This window comes from Podarcis tiliguerta (assembly GCF_965153285.1).
Source record: "Podarcis tiliguerta genome assembly, chromosome: 7".
In the NCBI taxonomy this organism is placed as follows: Eukaryota; Metazoa; Chordata; class Lepidosauria; order Squamata; family Lacertidae; genus Podarcis; species Podarcis tiliguerta.
Window position 1 is genome coordinate 8580725 of NC_139540.1, and position 20974 is coordinate 8601698.

The window sequence follows — 20974 nt, forward strand, 5'->3', positions numbered from 1 at the left end:
CTCTCTCTCCTCACAGGTTTCCAATTAGACTTGCAAAGCCTCTTTCAAATTCCCAAGCTGCAATTGCAGGCACTGAGCTGCAGTCTGTCCCAGAGCTGTATGTGCTTCGGACCAGCCATAATATTGTATACACAATGTTCACAAACAGCTTCTAAGATCTTGAAGGGTGGTAGCTAGTGAGAGTTAGATCTGCTGCTTTGCTGAAATCTACCTATGTTCACAGAACAGCCTGAATATGGGGAGGAGGGAAAATAAAAATATAAAATAAAGGCTGTGTCTTCAAATTAGGAGGGAAACTGCTATTATAAGTATGTCAACTGGGCTAAGACAAGTGAAGGATAACAAGAAGGGCTCTCTTGAATCATTATTGTTATTATTTAAAAAAGAATTTAATAAATAAACTGCATTGGTTGCTTCCCAAGTTTCTACTTTTCTGTCGGTTTCTTAAGTTTGGTCTTCCTAAGCTTCTGGAGTGCTATGATTCTTCTAATATCCACAAAGGTCCTATTCCTGGTTTCTGGGAAATTCTTGAAGATATAAAAAAACAGGCCTCCACAGAAAGGCAAGAACATAAGGAAGCTGTAGGTCCCGATTTTTGTCTAGAGATGAAAAGGACAGACTTGAGCATAATAACATAATACAGAATTGTATTCATCCATATTTTGCACACATATCATTCTGGGATCCCCACCCCCACCCCCACCCCCCGGAGCTCACAGTGCTTTTAGACTCGTGGTTCTAAACGTGGGGCACAATGCCCCACAGGGCGGCAATTTTATTTTTAAGGGGGGGGGGGGTTCAATAATGAGTTATTAGCAGTGAATAGTTAATATCTATTTTAACAAGTGAATAGGAATTCGCTTTTTGAATAATAAGAATTATATATCGCAGGGGAGCACCAGGATTTTAGAGATACTTGGGTGGGGCATAATAAAAATAAAAAGGTTGGGAACCACATGTTCTAGACCATGTTCCTTCTGATTCTCTATCCTCAATCCGAGTTTCTGGCATAGGATAAGCTGGAGGATACTGCAGTGAGAACCACGAGCCCCTGCCCATGTCACCGTCCAAAATGCTGCTCCTGTCTTGCTTGGAGGAGCTATCAGGGCCACTGTTAAATGTGATCATCTCACCTATACCTGAGATTGAGTACCTCCTCGGGGATGTTCTTCTCCACTACATTTAACAAACAGCCACCCCCAAACCATTTACTTTGACCAGAGGAGTTTTCAGTGGTGAACTTCTGGCTACTTCTTCATGCTCTACAAAAAGAGCCCTTCAACAGGTAAGATGGGTCGTAGCAGCAGGGGTCAGCCTGGTTGCCTCACTACTGCTAGAGCTGGACTCCGCAGAGAGTGGGGAAACCAAGTGATGTCTGTATATTGCTACTTCATCCAACAGTAGCTGTTCTAACAGATTGAGGTTGAATCCTGACAATGGGGTAACGGTGCCCCTGAAGGACTAGATGAGCAGCTTGGGAGTCATTTTGGACTCGCAGTTGTCTGTGGAGGTGCAGATCAATTCTGTGTCCAGGGCAGCTGTTTACCAGCTCCATCTGGTACCCAGGCTGAGCCTCTATCTGCCCGCAGACTGTCTCGCCAGAGTGGTGCATGCTCTGGTTATCTTCTGCTTGGACTACTGCAATGCGCTTACGTAGGGCTACCTTTGAAGGTGACCATGAAACTACCACTAATCCAGAATGCGGCAGCTATACCGGTGACTGGGAGCGGCCACCAAGACCACATAACACCACTCTTGAAAGACCTACATTGGCTCCCAGTACGTTTCTGAGCACAATTCAAAGTGTTGGTGCTGACCTTTAAAGCCCTAAATGGCCTCAGTGCAGTATTCCTGAAGGAACGTCTCCACCTCTGTCGTTCTGCCTGGACACTGAGGTCTGGCACCGAGGTCCGTCTGGCGGGTCCCTCACTGCGAGAGGTGAAGTTACAGGGAACCAGGCAGAGAGCCTTCTTGGTAGTGGCACCCGCCCTGTGGAACATCCTCCCGCCAGATGTCAAAGGAAAAAACAACTACCAGACTTTTAGGAGACATCTAAAGGCAGCCCTGTTTAGGGAAGCTTTTAATATCTGAAGGATATTAAATATTTTGTTGGAAGCCGCCCAGAGTGGCTGTGGAAACCCAGCCAGATGGGTGGGGTATACATTTATTGTTGTTGTTGTTGTTGTAGTAGTTGTAGTAGTAGTAGTAGTTTTGAGCTTAGGGTACATGAGCACAAGGTTTGATGATATAAGAAGTGAGTATCCTTAAACCCATTCAACCACTGGAAGTCGAAGATTGAGATGTGTGCAGTAACCTGGAAGCTTTCTTATGCAGAGTAATAAACTCAAAGGCTTCACACATTCTACCAATCACAGCAGCTGGTGGCATAGTGTGGGGGGCACGGGTTTATGGGCCTGGGCATAAATTTATGAGAGAGAGCAACCAGGCGCTGCCACAACAGGCTCCCTCATTGAGGCTGCAGCTGTGGGGAGGCAAGCCGCACTCAGGCTGGGGTTTCTGGAGGGACAGCAGCAGCGCCTCCTTCTCCTCATGGCTGGTGAAGGGATGTCTCCACATGCCCCACCCCTAGGCTGACCAAGAAGGAGGAGGGAAGTGCGGTTTTGGTGCACCCACCAAGGAGGGAAGGATGAACACATGAAACTGCAGTCAGAGTCAGATAATTTGTCAAACCAGTTCAGTACACTGCCTGGCAGCAGGTCCTTAGACAGAGGTCTTTTCCAGGAGATACCAGAGATCAGGTCTGGGTCTTTCTGCACACAAAACTATGGCTCCTTCCCTGGAAGCAAGAGCAATTTGCTCAAGGCTAAGCAGTGGTTTTCATGGCCAACTGGGCATTTGAATATTGTTCAGATTGTTTGAACCTTATTAGGAAATATGCACATCTTCAAGATGCCTTAACATTCACATTGAACAAAGCACAAGACAAGAATGCTGACAAATCCATCCATCTGAGGTTATGGCTTCATATCTTGGGTTTTACCCGAGGGCTGGGTGGGTGGATAAGGGTGAGGAACAGAGATAGATGTAGCTCACTGACGCAAACCTTGCTCCCTGCATCAAGCTGACTATCAATATCACTCACCACAATCTGAAGGAACACCATCATCATAAGAAAGTGTGTGAACCACTGCACAAATCCCGCAATCACAAAGGCTGAGGCCCGTGACGACTGAAGGAACATTGCCACCACAATTACATTTGGAATTGGACCTTGGTGGAAAGAAAGGGTTCATGACATGGATCACCGTTGCACCATAGAACCCAAATATTCCTCTATCCAATTAATATCTTGCAGATCATTTAAGGAGATCAGAACATAATGTGAGCAATTACCTGGCCCAACGGAGTGTGCTATGACAAATACTTGGACTAAAAGTATGTTGACATACGCCATCTCGCTGATGCTGTCCTGTTAGAGAAAGTAGGTTGCATTTCAGTTATGTACATGTGATATTAACAGGTGCCCCTTATCTAGTGCCGGGGTAGTCAATGTTGCTAGACTACAGTTCACATCATCCCTCACCACTTTCCATGTTAGTTGAGGCGGATGGGAGTTGGACTCTAACATCAATGGGACGGCAACCACTTTGGCTAGAATTGCTGGCCAATTGAATACAGAAGGTGAGGCAGAACACCAAGATCTCCGTCTCTCTGAGTTCTCTTGCAACATCCATATGACTTTCACAGATGGGAGACTATGTCCATTCTCAGCCATTCCCTTCAAACCTTTGCACAAAATCCAAATGAATAAACCGAAAGAGCTTTTTGTTCAAGTCTCCTTCCACAGATGTACCCATCAGCATATACAGCCAACTTCCACATTAACTTTGTTGCTATTACATAGTATGGATTATAGGGGGAGCGAGAACGGGGCTAAATGACAGCCCATTTGGTGATTCTCAGCTCTCAATTACAAACCTGCATTTCCAGGGCCATGGTTAACAGAACACAGACGATGCTGCACATCAAAAAGCCAGTCAGAAGCAGATACCTATGTCCCTTAGAATCAGCGAGATACATCTAGAGAATATAAAGAGGAGGAAAGGAGATGCAGGAAAGTACAATGCAACGCAAGTTAGCTTATATTGGTTCCTGTAAAACTGGTAGAAAGCATTATTAAAGCTAATATTAGGAAGCATATGGATGAACATATCAGTGTGGCTTCTCCAAAGGCAAGTCCTGACTAACCTTTTAAGAGTTCATTGATAGTGTCAGTGTAAGCAAGCTAACGCAGTATAACCAGATTATGCATTTGGGGGATATTTTTCAACATCACACCCTGTGAGAACAGGATTCTGGACTATATGGGCCTTTGGCTCATCTAGAGTCTCCGACAAGACTCTTTCAATGTTCATATGAAATGTGAGAGAGACCATTATGAGAGCAAATGAGGTGTGTAGTAAGTAGTGTTAGACTCAATTCTTTGGAGTATAAAATGAGAATGCCCCATGCTCCTTGGAAGAAGGGTGGGATAAAAATGCTAATAAAATTTTAAAAGCCAGTGGTGTTATGCGGTGTGGGGACCACAAAACTAGGAGCGAGGGGTGAAATTATGGTAGACAAAAGAAACAGAGGAAAACCCCAAGTACATAAAAGGACCAGTTGTATTTTATGCCTACACTTCTCAGGACAATCCTGCCTTGGGAAATGTTTTTATGAGCAATTCTCATAAAGTGCACAAGTAAAATCACTGTAGTATTTAATTTAATTTAATATTTAATTTAATTTAATTTAATTTACATTATTTTGTATAACAGATAAGCTTCTTAATCAAAAATAAAATATATAAATGGTGTACATTAAAAATACAGTGGACGCTCGGATTGCACGTTCACAACACGCAGTGTCCATAACCCACAGCGGTGCATCTGTGCACGTGCGGGTTGCAATTCAGCACTTCTGCACATGTGCGGCCGCCAAAACCCGTTAAGGTACTTCTGGGTTTTGGCAGTCCACAACCCGAAAAAATGCAACCTGAAGCGTCTGTAACCCAAGGTATGACTGTATAAAATAATGATCAATAGAGCACAGATAAAGTCAGCAAAATTTTCAAAGCAAGTAGACCTTCTGAAATAATAATAAAAAGTTTTCTGTAGCCATCTAACACAGGATAGCTGTGTTTTCCTGCTAAAGTGATGCTGCATAATATTGTTTATAGTTTGTAGTGGTAGTAAATGATTTCAAACTGTGCTACTGCCATGTGTGATGTTGACTGATGATACCAGCATTCTGCTAAAAATATGTGTCCCTAAAGGAATGATAGTTCTCGGTCATATCTGAATGAAGATACCCTTCACTATGGAGGAATCCACATATAAACAACATGAAGCATGGTGTGCCTTTGAGTTTGCACATTTAGCCAACATGGTGCTCTCTAAATCTTAAGGCCTCCCATCAGCTCCAGCCAGCTGGATGAGGAAAAGGTGTAGAGAAAGTTCAGTAAGTCAGTAATAAATAAATTAAGTAATAAGGTTCAGTTGTTCAAAAAGTTGCAGTATCTGAAGAACAACAGGTTGGTTTCCCCTGTTGTATAGAATTGCAGCTTATAGGGTATTTCTTTACCATAGATAATTTAAATTTAACTGGACTTTCTTAAGGGAATTTTGACAACTGTGGTACTTCTGCAGTAGGGGCTTCTCCCTACAGTTAGTCTAGATTTGAAACTCAATTGTCTGGATACTTTTTATCTTATTACCCCTCCACATAAATTCACTAATGGAATGAAAACAAGTGTTTCACTTAGTGAATAGGAATGTATCATCCAAAATGAAAGAAACAAATAAGCAAAATTATTTTTGATGCAAAAACAGACAAACAAGCAAACAAAAAATGTTCAAGCTGATTTTTCACCCCTTTGGATGACTTCCAATACAAACTAGAATACAGGTACTGTGTATAAATAACTGGTTCTCTGACAAAGAATGGTCAGAGAACTCTCATAATGCTATCATTTAAAAAAAAATGCTTATTTTTCATGGGGCTGTGTTGTGGGGGTGGGGAGACAGTGACACTGAAATTTCTTTCCTTTGAAGAACAGCGAGTTTCAAGATTCAGAAGGAAAGAGACATAGAAGTGGAAAAGGCTTACCGCGATCAAGAGTGAAATTAAGCCAATAATAATTGTGACCATACGAAGCCACCGCAACATCTTCTCATCTGCCCCTGCAGCCATGCAGATTATATCTACATAATAGTGCACCTGAAATCAGAAAAGAATAATCAATATTCTAATCCTGGTCAACCTTGGTCAGACCACACCTGGGCTGGATCCAGACACATCAAAGAAGTGTTTCAGGAAAACACGTGGTGAATATTATATGAGAAATCACGTTGGCAAAAACGGAACTCCACAGTGCCATCTGGTCTCACCGTGTTATAACGCATATACAACACATACAAAATGATATTTCTTTACCAATCTAGCTGAGTCTCTGGAGTAATGTGTCAAGTTTTGGGAATCACAATTTAATAAGGATATTACAAGCTGGAATGTGTGCAGAGGAGGGCGACCAAGATGATCAAGGGTCTGGAAACCAAGCCTTATTGTGAATGGTTGAAGGGGTTGGATATGTTTAGCCAGAATAAGATTAGATTGAAAGAAGATATGATAGCCATCTTCAAATATCTCAAGGGCTGTCATGTGGAACAAGCTTCTTTTCTCCTTCTCTGGGGGGTAGGACTCGAACCAATGGCTTCTAGTTACAAGAAAGGAGATTCCAACCACTGTAAATATCAGGAAGAACTTTCTGACGACAACAACAACAACAATTTATTATTTATATCCTGCTCATCCTGCTGGGTTTCCCCAGCCACTCTGGGCAGCTCCCAACAGATTAAAAACAGAATAAAACATCAAACTTCCTCCTAAACAGGAGTGCCATCAGATGTCTTCTAAAAGTCAGATAGTTGTTTATTTCCTTGACATCTAATGGGAGAGTATTCCACAGGGCGGGCACCAGTAACTGAGTAAGAGCTGTTTGACAGTGGAATGAATCCTTGGAGGTTTTTAAGCAGAGGTTGGATGGCCAGCCCTATAAAAGAGGCTCCTCATGAGGCTGGAGGAACATCGCCCGGCTGTGAGGTGTGGAGGCCACTCCCTGCAAGGCCCTTTCCACCTGGCCTAGGTGACGAGGCCCACACTCACCCAGCCCTATAAAAGAGGCTCCTCGTGAGGTCTGAAGAACATCGTCCGGCTATTGTTTTATTGATTTAATATGCTGTACACCGCTTTGAGGTTTTTATTAAAAATATAAAGCGGTAAATAAATTTAATAAATAAATAAATAGAATTTGCATGATTCCCAATCATAGAAAATTGTCATATACATCTCTCGGTATATTTAGCACAGAGCTGGACCATAAAGAAGGCTGATCGCCGAAGAATCGATGCTTTTGAATTATGGTGCTGGAGGAGACTCTTGAGAGTCCCATGGACTGCAAGAAGATCAAACCTATCCATTCTGAAGGAAATCAGCCCTGAGTGCTCACTGGAAGGACAGATCCTGAAGCTGAGGCTCCAATACTTTGGCCACCTCATGAGAAAAGAAGACTCCCTGGAAAAGACCCAATGTTGGGAAAGATTGAGGGCACAGGGAGAAGGGGACAACAGAGGACGAGATGGTTGGGCAGTGTTCTCAAAGCTACCAACATGAGTTTGGGAGGCAGTGAAAGACAGGAGTGCCTGGCGTTCTCTGGTCCATGGGATCACGAAGAGTCGGACACGCCTAAACGACTAAACAACAACAGCAACTGCTTACACTGAATGGTAGATACCTTTAAGGGTTTAACCGTTTCTCAGCCCCAACTGTAAATAATAAGGAGACCTTTGGGTAAACCTAGGTCTTGGCTGGAGTGGAAGTTGTAGCCTCTGCCTGCCCTTCATTGGTTAAAGGCATCCTGTTAAAGCCAGTGTGGTGTAGTGGTTAAGAGCTATAGTCTCGTAATCTGGGGAACCGGGTTCGCGTCTCCGCTCCTCCACATGCAGCTGCTGGGTGACCTTGGGCCAGTCATACTTCTTTGAAGTCTCTCAGCCCCACTCACCTCACAGAGTGTTTGTTGTGGGGGAGGAAGGGAAAGGAGAATGTTAGCCACTTTGAGACTCCTTAAAAAAGGGAGTGGAAGGCGGGATATCAAATCCAAACTCTTAAAGGGATCCAGAGGGAGTGGCTACTGTTTGAACCCCAGACAGGGAATAGGGTCATACCACTCCTCAAATGGGGAACCCTGGGGGGTACCCCTATTTGATGTAGGTCATAGGTGGTTTCTCCTTAGGTGCACTCCCAGCAGGCGGGCTGGCGTGATATAATCTGATACAGTTTGGCTTCACCCAATGCCTATGCCAAACCACTCACATCTGTAACCGATAAAAGTTGTGGCCTATTTGATTCCATAAAACCATAAGCTGTTGTCTTGTCTGATTAACCACCCTTAAGGAACTGCAAGGTCATGGGGTCTTGGCACACAAATAATGTAGTGCATTCAACATTTCAGAAAAAGGTAAAGGACCTCTGACAGTTAAGTCCAGGCGCAGACGACTCTAGGGTTCCGGCGCTCATCTCGCTTTACAGGCTGAGGGAGCCGATGTTTGTCCGCAGACAGTTTTTCTGGGTCATGTGGTAAGCATTATTAAGCCGCTACTGGCGCAATGGAAACACCAACACCAGAGCAGAGCACGGAAATGCTGTTTCCCTTCCCGCCGGTGTGGTACCTATTAATCTACTTGCACTTTGGGGCATGCTCTGGAACTGCTTGGTTTACAGGAGCTGGGACTGAGCAATGGGAGCTCACCCCGTTGTGTGGATTTGAACCGCCAACCTTCTGATTGGCAAGTCCAAGCTCAGTATCAATCTTTTCCACTGCATGATTCAAATTAAGCCCAACTGATCTTAGTGTTCTGTAGCTGTCAAACATTTACTCCCAGACAATGCCATATTTCCCCTAGAGCCTGACTATAACTTGTACATGGATGGAGAACTTGTGGTTCTCCAGGTGCTATTGGACAGCAGCTCCTAGCTATGACTGATGGACACTGAAGTCCCAACAAAACCCACAGAGTAGTTCACTGAGTAGAAACAATCTGCTGTGCCTAGAGACAAGCAGTGATAATTGATGCCACAGCCTTTAAACCCAATGAGCCCTCAATTATCTGGCTCCACCTCCAAACTTTTTTTTTAAGGGGGGCAATGCTTTACTTACCGCACCAATGCCGTCAAGCTGTGCACCACCTATCAAGAGAACTATGGTGATGACCTGCGTTCTCAGGTTTGGGGATGATAGCAGTTTAGCAGCAGTCATGTTCTTTTCTGCTTTCTCAAAGAGGTCCTCCTGACGGAGTTCGTTCATTTCATTCTCCACATCATCCTTGCCTCTCAGCACCTTCAGTACTGTGTGGGAACAGAGGCAGAAAGTATTTGAATTCAGTAGAATAAGAGTCTCAGAAGAATGAGGATATTGTTAAGAAGGAAGCGGGAAAAAGGAAGTCCAGAGGGTCAAATCTCTTTAGAATGTCTGGAAGTTATTTAAAATGGTCAGCATAAATGTTCAGCTAGAATATACAACTCTGATTGGTAATAATATCTAACAGGGCCAAGGGGATGCCGCTGTGGTGAATGAACGGAGTTAAGGAAGCTATTCAAAGCAAAAAAAGGACTTTTTTTCAGAAAATGGAAGTCACATACAAATGAAACTAAAACTTGGAGAGTGGGGGAACCCAAAAGGCAGTAGTGAGGAGGAGTCAGCAATCATTTTGCACATTCGGCTGCATTCAGACAGTACTTTATTCCACTTCCAGGCATTTATTTAACCGATAATTTCCACAATTTATGTGACCCTTCCCACAACTTAAAGGTCTCTTCTGGATATCTAGCAGAAGGCTAGCATTCATTTCCATGTCAACTGCTTCCAGAAAAAAATCTGTTTGCAACTCCATCAACTTGGAAAAAAACAAATCTTCAGCCTGATGGGTTCTCATGGCTATGTATGATGCTCACACCCAGAAATCTCAATATAATTCAGGGTATTGTACCTTCCCTTGCACTCTCTGCATTCTTCCTCTGAATGAACAGATACCTCGGACTTTCAGGAATGAAGGGTAGTAGTATGATCTGAAAAATTGGCATGAGACCAGAAATGCCCATCACAACCACGTAACCTGTGCAATAAGATAGAGTGACGACAATGTGGAGAAACTGTGGCCATGCATCTGATCTCGTATAAGCCAAAGGATTAATTTATCTCAATTACCTCCTCGCGTTTTAAAGTTGTCTTTAGCAACAAGTAGCTGACCCATAAAGAGGCCTAAAGAATAAAATAGCTGGGACATCATGACGATAGCTCCCCTCATGCTTCCAGGGGCGATTTCTCCAAGATACAGAGGAACAACAACGGAGATTAGTCCTATTTAGTTGATAAATAAACAGATAAATCACATTGAGCATGTGACATGTACAAAAATGTATGAACAGTCCTGAGGCTCCAGTAGGATCTGCAAGTAATATCTCATGTCTCTAAGGTGTTCTTTTGTAGAATTCTGCAAAATGTCACCGACCGCTGAGTGGAGCTATATGGAGGCATGACATGACACACCATAGGTATGGTAACACCACCCAGTTGTAGTTCTGAACCAAACCAGCCCCCACAAGGGAGTACGGACAGGTGTTCTCAGTAGCTGCCTCTCAACTTGGGAATGTTCTTTTGTTGGAACCTGCCCAGAGCCGGATATCTCTGAGAAATGACATTAAATCATTTAATTCAAACTACAGTAATACTGTTGGTAATACTAGCCAAACTGATGGTTTGTTGTTGTTTAGTCGTTTAGTCGTGTCCGACTCTTCGTGACCCCATGGACCAGAGCATGCCAGGCACTCCTGTTTTCCACTGCCTCTCGCAGTTTTGTCAAACTCATGCTGGTAGCTTCAAGAACACTATCCAACCATCTCGTCCTCTGTCGTCCCCTTCTCCTTGTGCCCTCCATCTTTCACAACATCAGGGTCTTTTCCAGGGAGTCTTCTCTGCGCATTAGGAGGCCAAAGTATTGGAGTCTCAGCTTCAGGATCTGATGGTAGTGGACTACAATTCATGTAATCTCTACCATTAGTCATGGAATAGCTATTGGCTGGGACAGATGGAAACTATGGTCAAACAACACCCATGGTGGTATGTACTTTGGTACAATAATTAGTATGCTAATTAACCCAAGGCCTTGGGATAAAACATACTTTATATTTAAATAATAATAATTCTGCACAGCGATTCCTCTTATTTTACAAAAATCCATTTTCCAACTCACAGTCCTATAGAATTTCAATGCCACGTCTACCAGTTACTCCATCCTTGGTGACCTATCTGAGCTACAACACTGGTTTCCAAAGTCAATTAGGGAGATGTGTGTGGAAATGAGACACACTGATACTGCTTTACTTGGTTCTTTGGCAGCCCACCCTCCCTCTGTTGTGAAAACAAACTATTGCTTAATGTCTCTGCTCAGCACAGACTAACAAGATGAATTCTATGCCAAACTACTAAACCTGGGACCTTGACTCACCTGTGCATATCCCAGTGTAGAAACGTACAGCAATTGTGAATTCATAGAGATTTACTTTATTACCAACAGCCAATAGGACAGGAGGGATCAGACTCAAAAAGGTAGCTATCTTCACAGCACCTCTCCTGAAAAGACAGTGAAAGGGGGTGGTGAAGTGGGAAGATGTCAATATATGATACCATCAAAGCAGCAAAGGGAGGAGAGGAGCTATAGAAATACAGGAATCTCCTAATCCTTTTATAGATAATTTGCTCTGGGTTTGCTAGTGTTGTTTAGTCGTGTCCCACTCTTTGTGACCCCATGGACCAAAGCACGCCAGGCACTCCTATCTTCCACTGCCTCCCACAGTTTGGTCAAACTCATGTTGAAAGCTTCGAGAACACTGTCCAAACATCTCACCCTCTGTCGTCCCCTTCTCCTTGTGCCCTCCATCTTTCCCAACATCAGGGTCTTTCCCAAGGAGTCTTCTCTTCTCATGAGGTGGCCAAAGTATTGGAGCTTCAGCTTCAGGATCTGTCCTTCCAGTGAGCACTCAGGGCTGATTTCCTTAAGAATGGATAGGTTTGATCTTCTTGCAGTCCATGGGACTCTCAAGAGTCTCCACCAACACCATAATTCAATAGCATCAATTCTTTGGCGATCAGCCTTCTTTATGGTCCAGCTCTCACTTCCATACATCACTACTGAGAAAACCATAGCTTTAACTAAACGGACATTTCTCAACAAGAAATGTCTCTGCTTTTTAAGATGCTGTCTAGGTTTATCATTGCTTTTCTCCCCAAAAGCAGGTGTCTTAATTTTGTGATTGCTGTCACCATCTGCAGTGGTCAGAGCCCAAGAAAGTAAAATCTCTCACTGTCTCCATTTCTTCCCCTTCTATTTGCCAGGAGGTGATGGGACCAGTGGCCATGAGCTTCGTTTTTTTTATGTTGAACTTCAGACCATATTTTGTGCTCTACTCTTTCAACCTCATTAGGAGGTTCTTTAATTCCTCCTCACTTTCTGCCATCAAAGTTGTGTCATCTGCATATCTGAGGTTGTTGATATTTCTTCCAACAATCTTAATTCCGGCTTGGGATTCATCCAGCCCAGCCTTCCACATGATGAATTCTGCATATAAGTTAAATAAACAGGAAGACAATATACAGCCTTGTCGTACTCATTTCCTAATTTTAAACCAATCAGTTTTTTCATATCCAGTTCTAACTGTAGCTTCTTGTCCCACACAGAGATTTCTCAGGAGACAGATGAGGTGATCAGGCACTCCCATTTCTTTAAGAACTTGCCATAGTTTGCTGTGGTCGACACAGTCAAAGGCTTTTGCATAGTCAATGAAGTAGAAGTAGATGTTTTTCTGGAACTCTCTAGCTTTCCCCATAATCCAGTGCATGTTTGCAGTTTGCTCTCTGGTTCCTCTACCCCTGTGAAATCCGGCTTGCACTTCTGGGAGTTCTCGGTCCACATACTGCTTAAGCCTGCCTTGTAGAATTTTCAGCATAACCATGCTAACATGTGAAATGAGTGCAATTGTGTGATTGTGCGGTAGTTGAAGCTTAGGTTTGCTAGTAAAGAAACAAAGACCTACAGAAGGCCTTGAAACCTCTACTCTCAAGCACTGTGAAATTACTCATGCACTTTCTTTACCTTAATAAATTTCAGGAGGCATTGCTCACACATTTCCACCAGAGCTAGCAACTTGCTGCCATGCCATATAAGATCTCTTAATCGAGGGGTGCTGATGGCAGAAGATAGGATCTTCTGGATGTAAACATGTGTTCTACCACTAACTTCTGGCTTCTTCCACAGCTGTATATTAGAAAATCTGCCGGTGTATGTTAGATGATGTCTTAAGAACCAAATTGATCAAAACTGCATTGGTGGGATTATCTTGCAATTGGTAGGCATGTTCTGACTACCTTCAAACAAAGCTTTATAAGCTGACAAAAGGTTTTCAGGTATGATTCCATGGACCTAAATGGATCTCACTGTGTCTCTCCCTGCCACACACCCCTTCTTGATGTGTCTTTGTCCTTTCCTAACATCCCATCCAGCTAAAGTGATGATATTGCATATTTGATTAGCTGTTACTGGGGGCATGCAGATCAGCAGCACCTATCTGTTCCCCTTCCCCACCATCCTAGGGCATGTCATTCACCAGTTACAAATTTATCCTGATACCTGCCAAATCTATTGGCCAGATAGCCAACAGGAATGGACCCAAAAATGGCTCCAAGTGGAAATAAAGCAAGGGTGATAGCCACAATGTACATCTGAGAACCTGGATCTTCCATCTCTTCATAGGTTGTTATGTTGAACAAGTCACGCAGGAGCTGAGGGAGAAGCACAATAAATGCTTGAGATTAGGACTGCTCATGTGGCATGAGATCATGTGGCAGCAGAATGCGAGAGCCTGGGACCAACTGAATGATGGCCAATGATCTGCAGGCAATTCTGGGATGCCCAGAGAAAGTGTGTGCATGTCTCTCCCACTCACATTGAGAGCTAGGAGGCATGAGGTCCCTTTCCCTCCTCCCATAGACTATTTGAGGGGGTCAGCACCCCCTCCCCAAGTTAATAGGCATTGCCATTCAAACAGTGTGTGTGCACTGCATCTTGTGATCCATGATGTGGGGTGGGACTTACCTGCCACACCATATTGTATGTCACAAAAGTTTTGTCCACACTTTCACCAGTGAAAATAGGCAAATATTTGCCTTTTTAAGTATCTAGACTCAAAGAGCAAGGAGCACTCTACATTTGTTTACTCAGCAGTAACTTGTCATATACTGGCTTCTAAAGCAGGATGCATTAGGAAATTGACTATAATCATCCTCTCTCTTTTCTTTTTGATAAACTTAAGAAGGAAATTGCTATGAGTCTCTCTCTCTCTCTCTCTCTCTCTCTCTCTGTGTGTGTGTGTGTGATTGTGAGAGAGAGAGAGAGAGAGAGAGATTTGCAGCAGTGTCCTACCTACTTTGCGATCTGGCTACACCTGTGCCAGCCTATGATCCCCATCAATTTATCCCAGAAGGAATGTGGTGCTCAACAGAGAAAAGGTCTCCCAGGCCTACAATAACCCCTGCTTTAAGAAGCCACGTGCTACGCAGGGCCATCTTACCACAAAAGGGGTGTAGAGTAACCACATATTGTATCCATATTGTACAGTAATTAAGCAGGCAGCCATTGAAATCCAAATAAGCCTCATTGGGACATCCTGCAGGAAGAAGAAGAAGAAGAAGAAGAAGAAGAAGAAGAAGAAGAAGAAGAAGAAGAAGGGGGGGAGGAGGAGGAGGAAGAAGAAGAAGAAGAAGAAGAAGAAGAAGAAGAAGAAGAAGAAGAAGAAGATACATAATGAGAATGTACAGGGCAGAATACTTATATTAAATAACCCTTGATTAACTACAGTTATCACTAAAACGTTTGTAGACTGAAAGATAGAGTGGAACATTAAGACATTATTTTATAATGGCAACATTTGCATACTTTGGCTATTCCAACTGAACATAATCATCATTGCCACACCATCTCCTGCTAGTCATGATGGTTATTATCAGCATAACAACCATTGACTTGGGCCTTTGAACAGCTTACCACCATATTAAAATCCATAATACAACCAAGTTAAAAACAAAGAAATATACCAGTGGTATATATATGGTAAGGGACATGGGTGGTGCTGTGGTCTAAACCACAGAGCCTAGGGCTTGCGGATCAGAAGGTCAGCGGTTCGAATCCCCGCAATGGGGTGAACTCCTGTTATTTGGTCCCAGCTCCTGCCAACTTAGCAGTTTGAAAGCATGTCAAAGTGCAAGTAGATAAATAGGTACCGCTCTGGGGGGAAGGTAAACGGTGTTTCCGTGCGCTGCTCTGGTTTCCCCAGAAGCGGCTTAGTCATGCTGGTCACATGACCTGGAAAAACTGTCTGTGGACAAATGCCGGCTCCCTTGGCCAGTAAAGCGAGATGCGTACCACAACCCCAGAGTCGTCTGTGACTGAACTTAATGGTCAGGGGTACCTTTACCTTTACTTTTAAGGTGAAAAGTGCTTACCTAATACCAATGGTAAACAGCACAAATGCAAGGTAAAAGCATCCAAAAGTCAGTGCAAACCCAACAACATAAAGTCAACTTAACTACACCCTAAAACCAGTATAGGGAATTGACTGTAGTTCAAATAGACAGGCTTGTTTGATTTTAAATTTCAGAGCCTGGAAGAATACAGAGATATTCACTTGCTGCCTAAAAGGGGACTCTCTCTGGGAAGGGCATTCCCCTGACAATTAAACAAAACAAAACAAAAAAATGAAAAAAAGTACAGAAGATATAGCAACAATTATGTTTCATTGAGGCATATGACCTGCTGACCATCCTTGATATTTGCAGATGGTCATAAACTTTTAAATACAGTAAATTGAATCCAGGTTTGGTTATACTTGCAGTCTACCCATCAGATTACTCTAAGCATGAGTAAGGCTGCAATCCAACCCTCCATGGTCCTCCGTGGTGGAGAAACAGGTGGAGCTCACATCTCCCTCCACCCCCATACCCCAGAATGGCTCTCTGCAAGCCTCGCCCTGCTGCTGTACAGCTTTCCGTTCCATTCACTGTGGAAGCAAAATTGGTGGGATCCTTGCTGAGTCTAGGTGAGAAGGGGATGAGATGGTTCAGCATCCACTGAATCCCATGCTGGCCCTACTGCTGTCGCTTGATGGCATCTGGCCTGATCTATGCCCAAATGCCAGGTTATCTCCAGGGTGGGGTAATACAGAGCAAGCTTTTTCCTTCCCCCAGCCTTCTGATCCAGCCAGCAATGATGGAGGAGCTAGGCAGCTTCATCTTGCCCTACTGCTACTCTGCTTGGTTTTGGATTGCTCCAGAAGTCTGAATGCCACCTAAAGTACTGCATGCTATATCGTACAATTGCTTTACATCCCTGTCTGAACCTTGGGAAACAATTACATAACAACATGGGTTTTCAGTTTTTATAAACTCAGTGGATTCTACAGATTCTTAAAGCTCACCTCATGACTGGTTGCTGCAATGGGTGCAATGGGTGTACTGAGTTCATTGGGTTCACTGGGTTCACTGGGTTCATTGGGTTCATTGGGTTCATTGGGTGCACTTGGTTTACTTGGTTTACTGGGTTTACTGGGTGAACCGGGTGCAGCGGGTGCTTTGGGTGTTCTGGGTGCTTTGGATGCCACCTGCTTTTTCTTCATGGTTTCTTTTTGAGAGTCGGGGGAAATGGCTGACCTGTTAGAGAATAAGAGAGTGCTGTTGACAGAACATAAGTACAGAAGAGGATCAGACCAGCAGGTTACAATCAAGGCATGGAAGTGTGACTGTCTGTGTTTTTGTTTTATTTTGTGTCTTGCAACATGTCCCTGCTCTACAGCCTCTGAAGTTGTTCCATTTATGCATTAGGGCTAGCAGTCACTGAGAGACCTGGCCTCCTCCATGAGCTCCTTAATCCCCACATCCTCTCTCAAAAGGTCCTCTAATCTAAGGGTCACCACCAGTGGTACAGTGGAAGGGAAATTTAGGACAATGAAGAAGCCTGCATTTTTGGACATGCCTAGGAGGGTGGTTATCGGGGTCTCCTACACTGATTTGCCACTACCCCAGTGGCCATCACCACATCTTTTGTTAGTTGAAATATTATGGGAATGAATTGCTTTGGTCCTTGAACACTGATTATTTGAACATTTAAACAAAGCCCGAAGCTGCAGAGAGTTCATGTGCTGCTATTGCCAGTGTTCTTGATTACATCAGTAGATTGTTTAATTAGCCAAAGGCCTGGGTGAAGAAAGACCTTTATGCATTCTCCTCTCTACATCATTTTCTTCTTAGCTTGGATATGTATTCTCAAAAAAGTGAACATCTCACCAAATGGGATGACACCCTCCTTAATAGCTGCTGAAGGATCAAGGTCAGATGAATTGTCTTCTACCTCAGTTCACGTGGCAGCCAGACCTGTGGCATTCCTCCAAACCTACTTACAAGTAGCCTCTAAAGGGAGCACTATTGTTTCTTATATCCCACTCATCACCTGGAGAATCCTTGTGGTATTGCATAAGACCTATACTGACTGCTCCCCACTTCTGGGCAGGGTGATGGCAGTCAACCAGGTAACTACTGTGTAGTCGCTTAGGTTGTGTACTCACCTGAACTAGGGTTCACAGCCACAGTGAGGTCCTGTTGGGTCTCCAATGCCGTATCCACCAGTATCACATCAGAAACAGGTGCATCTAGGGCAACCTTATTGGTTGAGGCCTCAGCTGCAGCTGAATGAACTGAAACATCAAGTCAAGATTCAACTTGTTGCTGGTGCTTTGCACTCTTAATCCTAGACCTCTTAGTTTGAGTTTTTTCCACTAGCTGTCTTTTTCATTATTGAGGCTATGCAAAGGCTCCAAACATTCTGTGGTCCTTCTTCATCTCTCTGTGTGTGTCAGCTGCTTTTCATGTTTTCTCCATGACTTCTGGGACAACACTAGTCTTTCCACACTTGTCCCACCAGCACATCCCATATTTTTGTGCAAGAGCATGGCAGCCATTTTTGGCTCTGGGATCTCACCCCAATAAAAATGGGGCTGTGATCTCGTGCAGTGCCCCAAAGCATGAGTTTCTGGGTGCCATGTTGTGATGCAAGAGTACGACCCTGAAAAAAGCATGTCTTTGGGGCTCCAAGATCTCAAACTAGTCACGTGACTCATGTAGGAGCATGGCCAGGAAAATGCACGCCCAAGTTTTGGGACCCAGCATGTTGGAGGGTATGCCATCCTAGAAATTTTAAATATCATAGAAAACCCCAAATTAACAAATGGCAAGTCCAAAATACCAAGCGGAAATGAAAGAGGCGAAAACATAGAAACCATGCTGAATCCATGGCAGACACACTCCTCTGCCTGCTGTGGGGAAGGGGACCAAAACAGAAAACACCAATAAATGCTCCAGAATGCAAAGTGTTCAGAAAGTGGGCAGGGTAGGGTTAAATAGCTTCCACCCAAAGCCTCTCCCCCAGAGATAATGAAGCTACACTGTCAGGATGCTGTCCGCAGCTCCCGGCTGGTAGTCCAGGAAAGTATAAAGACAAGGAAACATTTCTTACCGTCCTTTTTTATTTCAATCTTCACAGAGAGAGGCTATAGAACCCAGCCTCTTGGATAATAGCATTGTCCCGAATAATCTCCACCCCCCCTACCACTTCCTCATTTGTCATTCCCATCATTTCCTCTAAAGGTGCTGCTATGTGCCCTCTGTCTTTGAGCTTTTTGCTCTCCTACTTTTAAGGCTCGCCAGGTTCTGGGAGATGGTGGGTCTGGGATGCTTTCTAAAGACATGTCAACTGAATGGTGGTCCAGCTCTCCTATGATTTTTCAGCTTTCCCCCTCATCTGCCTCTGAGCTGCGACCTCCCTCAAACCCCTGTTGTAAATCTATACTGTCTTCCTCTTCATCCTCCCTGGAAGGGTCAGGATGAGGAGGTGGCCACCCCAACCTCTGCAGGGGAGATTTGACAGAAATATTTGAGGGTGAGCAGGCAAAAAAGCACTCAAACTTACTGTTGTTTTCTATTACCGGCAACTTGAAGGATAATTGAGCCACACCCTAAATTCTTTTGAATAAGCCAAATGGAACTCTTAGCAGTGTTGCAGGAGCCAATTGGGGGAGGATGTTGGAAGGTTCTAGAAGAAACAGTTGACAGTTGAGAAGCAAGATGATGCATAATCATTATGTACAAAGGAGACTGGTTTAGAATCGTACTCTCACAATCATTTGTTGTTGTTGTTTAGTCATTTAGTCGTGTCCGACTCTTCGTGACCCCATGGATCAGAGCACGCCAGGCACTTCTTTCTTCCACTGCCTCCCACAGTTTGGTCAAACTCATGCTGGTAGCTTCGAGAACACTATCCAACCATCTCGTCCTCTGTCGTCCACTTCTCCCTGTGCCCTCCATCTTTCCCAACATCAGGGTCTTTTCCAGGGAGTCTTCTCTTCTCATGAGGTGGCCAAAGTATTGGAGCCTCAGCTTCACAATCTGTCCTTCCAGAGAGCACTCAGGGCTGATTTCCTTAAGAATGGATAAGTTTGATCTTCTTGCAGTCCATGGGACTCTCAAGAGTCTCCTCCAGCACCATAATTCAAAAGCATCAATTCTTCGGCGATCAGCCTTCTTTATGGTCCAGCTTTCACTTCCATATATCACTACTGGGAAAACCATAGCTTTTACTATATGGACCTTTGTTGGCAAGGTGATGTCTCTACTTTTTAAGATGCTGTCTAGGTTTGTCATTGCTTTTCTCCCAAGAAGCAGGTGTCTTTTAATTTTGTGGCTGCTGTCACCATCTGCAGTAATCATGGAGCCCAAGAAAGTAAAATCTCTCACTGCCTCCATTTCTTCCCCTTATATTTTCCAGGAGGTGATGGGACCAGTGGCCATGCTCTTCGTTTTTTTGATGTTGAGCTTCAGACCATATTTTGCGCTCTCCTCTTTCACCCTCAATAAAAGGTTCTTTAATCCCTCCTCACTTTCTGCCATCAAGGTTGTGGATTAATTACTGGTGTGAGAAAGCAAGAATAGCATAGTGGCAAAATGACTGTTTCTGTTTCAATGCAAGAGTAAAGGGCAGGCTTTTCAGCAATGACAGCAGGCAGGACCGTCTCAAAATATTTTGCTGCCAGAGGTGAAACAATTGCTTCTAACTGCTCTTCAGAGCTCTGAAGCAGGATGAAAGCTTTGAAATCAGGCTGATTTGCTTCAGAATGCTTAGGAAGAGAGCAGCTTCACTTTAGAAGCAGTCTGAATATGCCCAAAGCAGGCTGATTTAGCTCAAGATTGAGACTTCATTCAAAGTGGATGTACACACCTAGTATATGTGGGAAGCCTGAGCTAAGCCAATATTGGGGAGCCTTGTTGGACCCCAACTCCCATCATACATGACCATTGACCTTGCTGGCGCAGGATGATGGACCTTCAGTCTAATAACATCTAGAGGGTCACTTGTTTCCTCATCTCTGATTTAAGGCTTCTTCAGTATGAGTTAAGCATCTCCCTCTCTCTCCTCACAGGTTTCCAATCAGACTTGCAAAGCCTCTTTCAAATTCCCAAGCTGCAATTGCAGCCATTGAGCTGCAGTCTGTCCCAGAGCTGTATCTGCTTCAGACCACCCAGAATATTGTTCACACAATGTTCACAAACAGCCACTAAGACCTGGAAAGGTGGTAGCTAGTGAGGTTTAGATCTGCTGCTTTGTTGAAACCTACCTACGTTCACAGAATAGCCTGAATATGCAGGGGGGTGGGATTAACATTAAAATAAAGGCTGTGCCTTCAAACCAGGAGGGAAACTGCTATTATAAGTATGTCAACTGGGCTAAGACAAGTGAAGGATAACAAGAAGGGCTCTCTTGAA

General features: G+C 43.9%; 1 protein-coding gene across 2 annotated transcripts; it reads right to left on the minus strand.

Moving 5' to 3' along the window:
• Positions 1 to 356: 356 nt before the first annotated feature.
• On the minus strand, positions 357 to 19292 carry LOC310682136 (solute carrier family 2, facilitated glucose transporter member 5-like). Of its 2 annotated transcripts, XM_083450569.1 has the most exons (14): positions 19125 to 19252; positions 17725 to 17853; positions 16582 to 16813; positions 14680 to 14775; positions 13740 to 13891; positions 11562 to 11686; positions 10262 to 10414; positions 10044 to 10169; positions 9215 to 9402; positions 6109 to 6219; positions 3940 to 4041; positions 3355 to 3430; positions 3104 to 3231; positions 357 to 599 (listed from the first exon to the last, which is right to left on the minus strand). In XM_083450569.1, the coding sequence occupies exons 3-14, from the start codon at positions 16777 to 16779 to the stop codon at positions 426 to 428; spliced, it is 1629 nt and encodes a 542-aa protein (XP_083306695.1). In that variant the 5' UTR covers positions 16780 to 16813; positions 17725 to 17853; positions 19125 to 19252; the 3' UTR covers positions 357 to 425. The 2 variants fall into 2 exon arrangements, with proteins under 2 accessions (XP_083306695.1, XP_083306694.1); XM_083450568.1 differs by lacking the exon at positions 17725 to 17853 and having other exon boundaries at positions 19125 to 19292.
• Between the last annotated feature and the right edge of the window lie 1682 nt (positions 19293 to 20974).

Bases quoted from the DNA above. Each gene is read 5' to 3' on its own strand.
- LOC310682136 (XM_083450568.1), bottom strand. From the start codon at position 19,288: ATGCATCATCTTGCTTCTCAACTGTCAACTGTTTCTTCTAGAACCTTC. The intron at 9,403-10,043 runs GTACAATACCCT...GTTCCCACACAG, and splicing joins TGCAGAGAGTGCAAGGGAAG to TACTGAAGGTGCTGAGAGGC. The intron at 3,431-3,939 runs GTTTGTAATTGA...TTTCTCTAACAG, and splicing joins CCATGGCCCTGGAAATGCAG to GACAGCATCAGCGAGATGGC.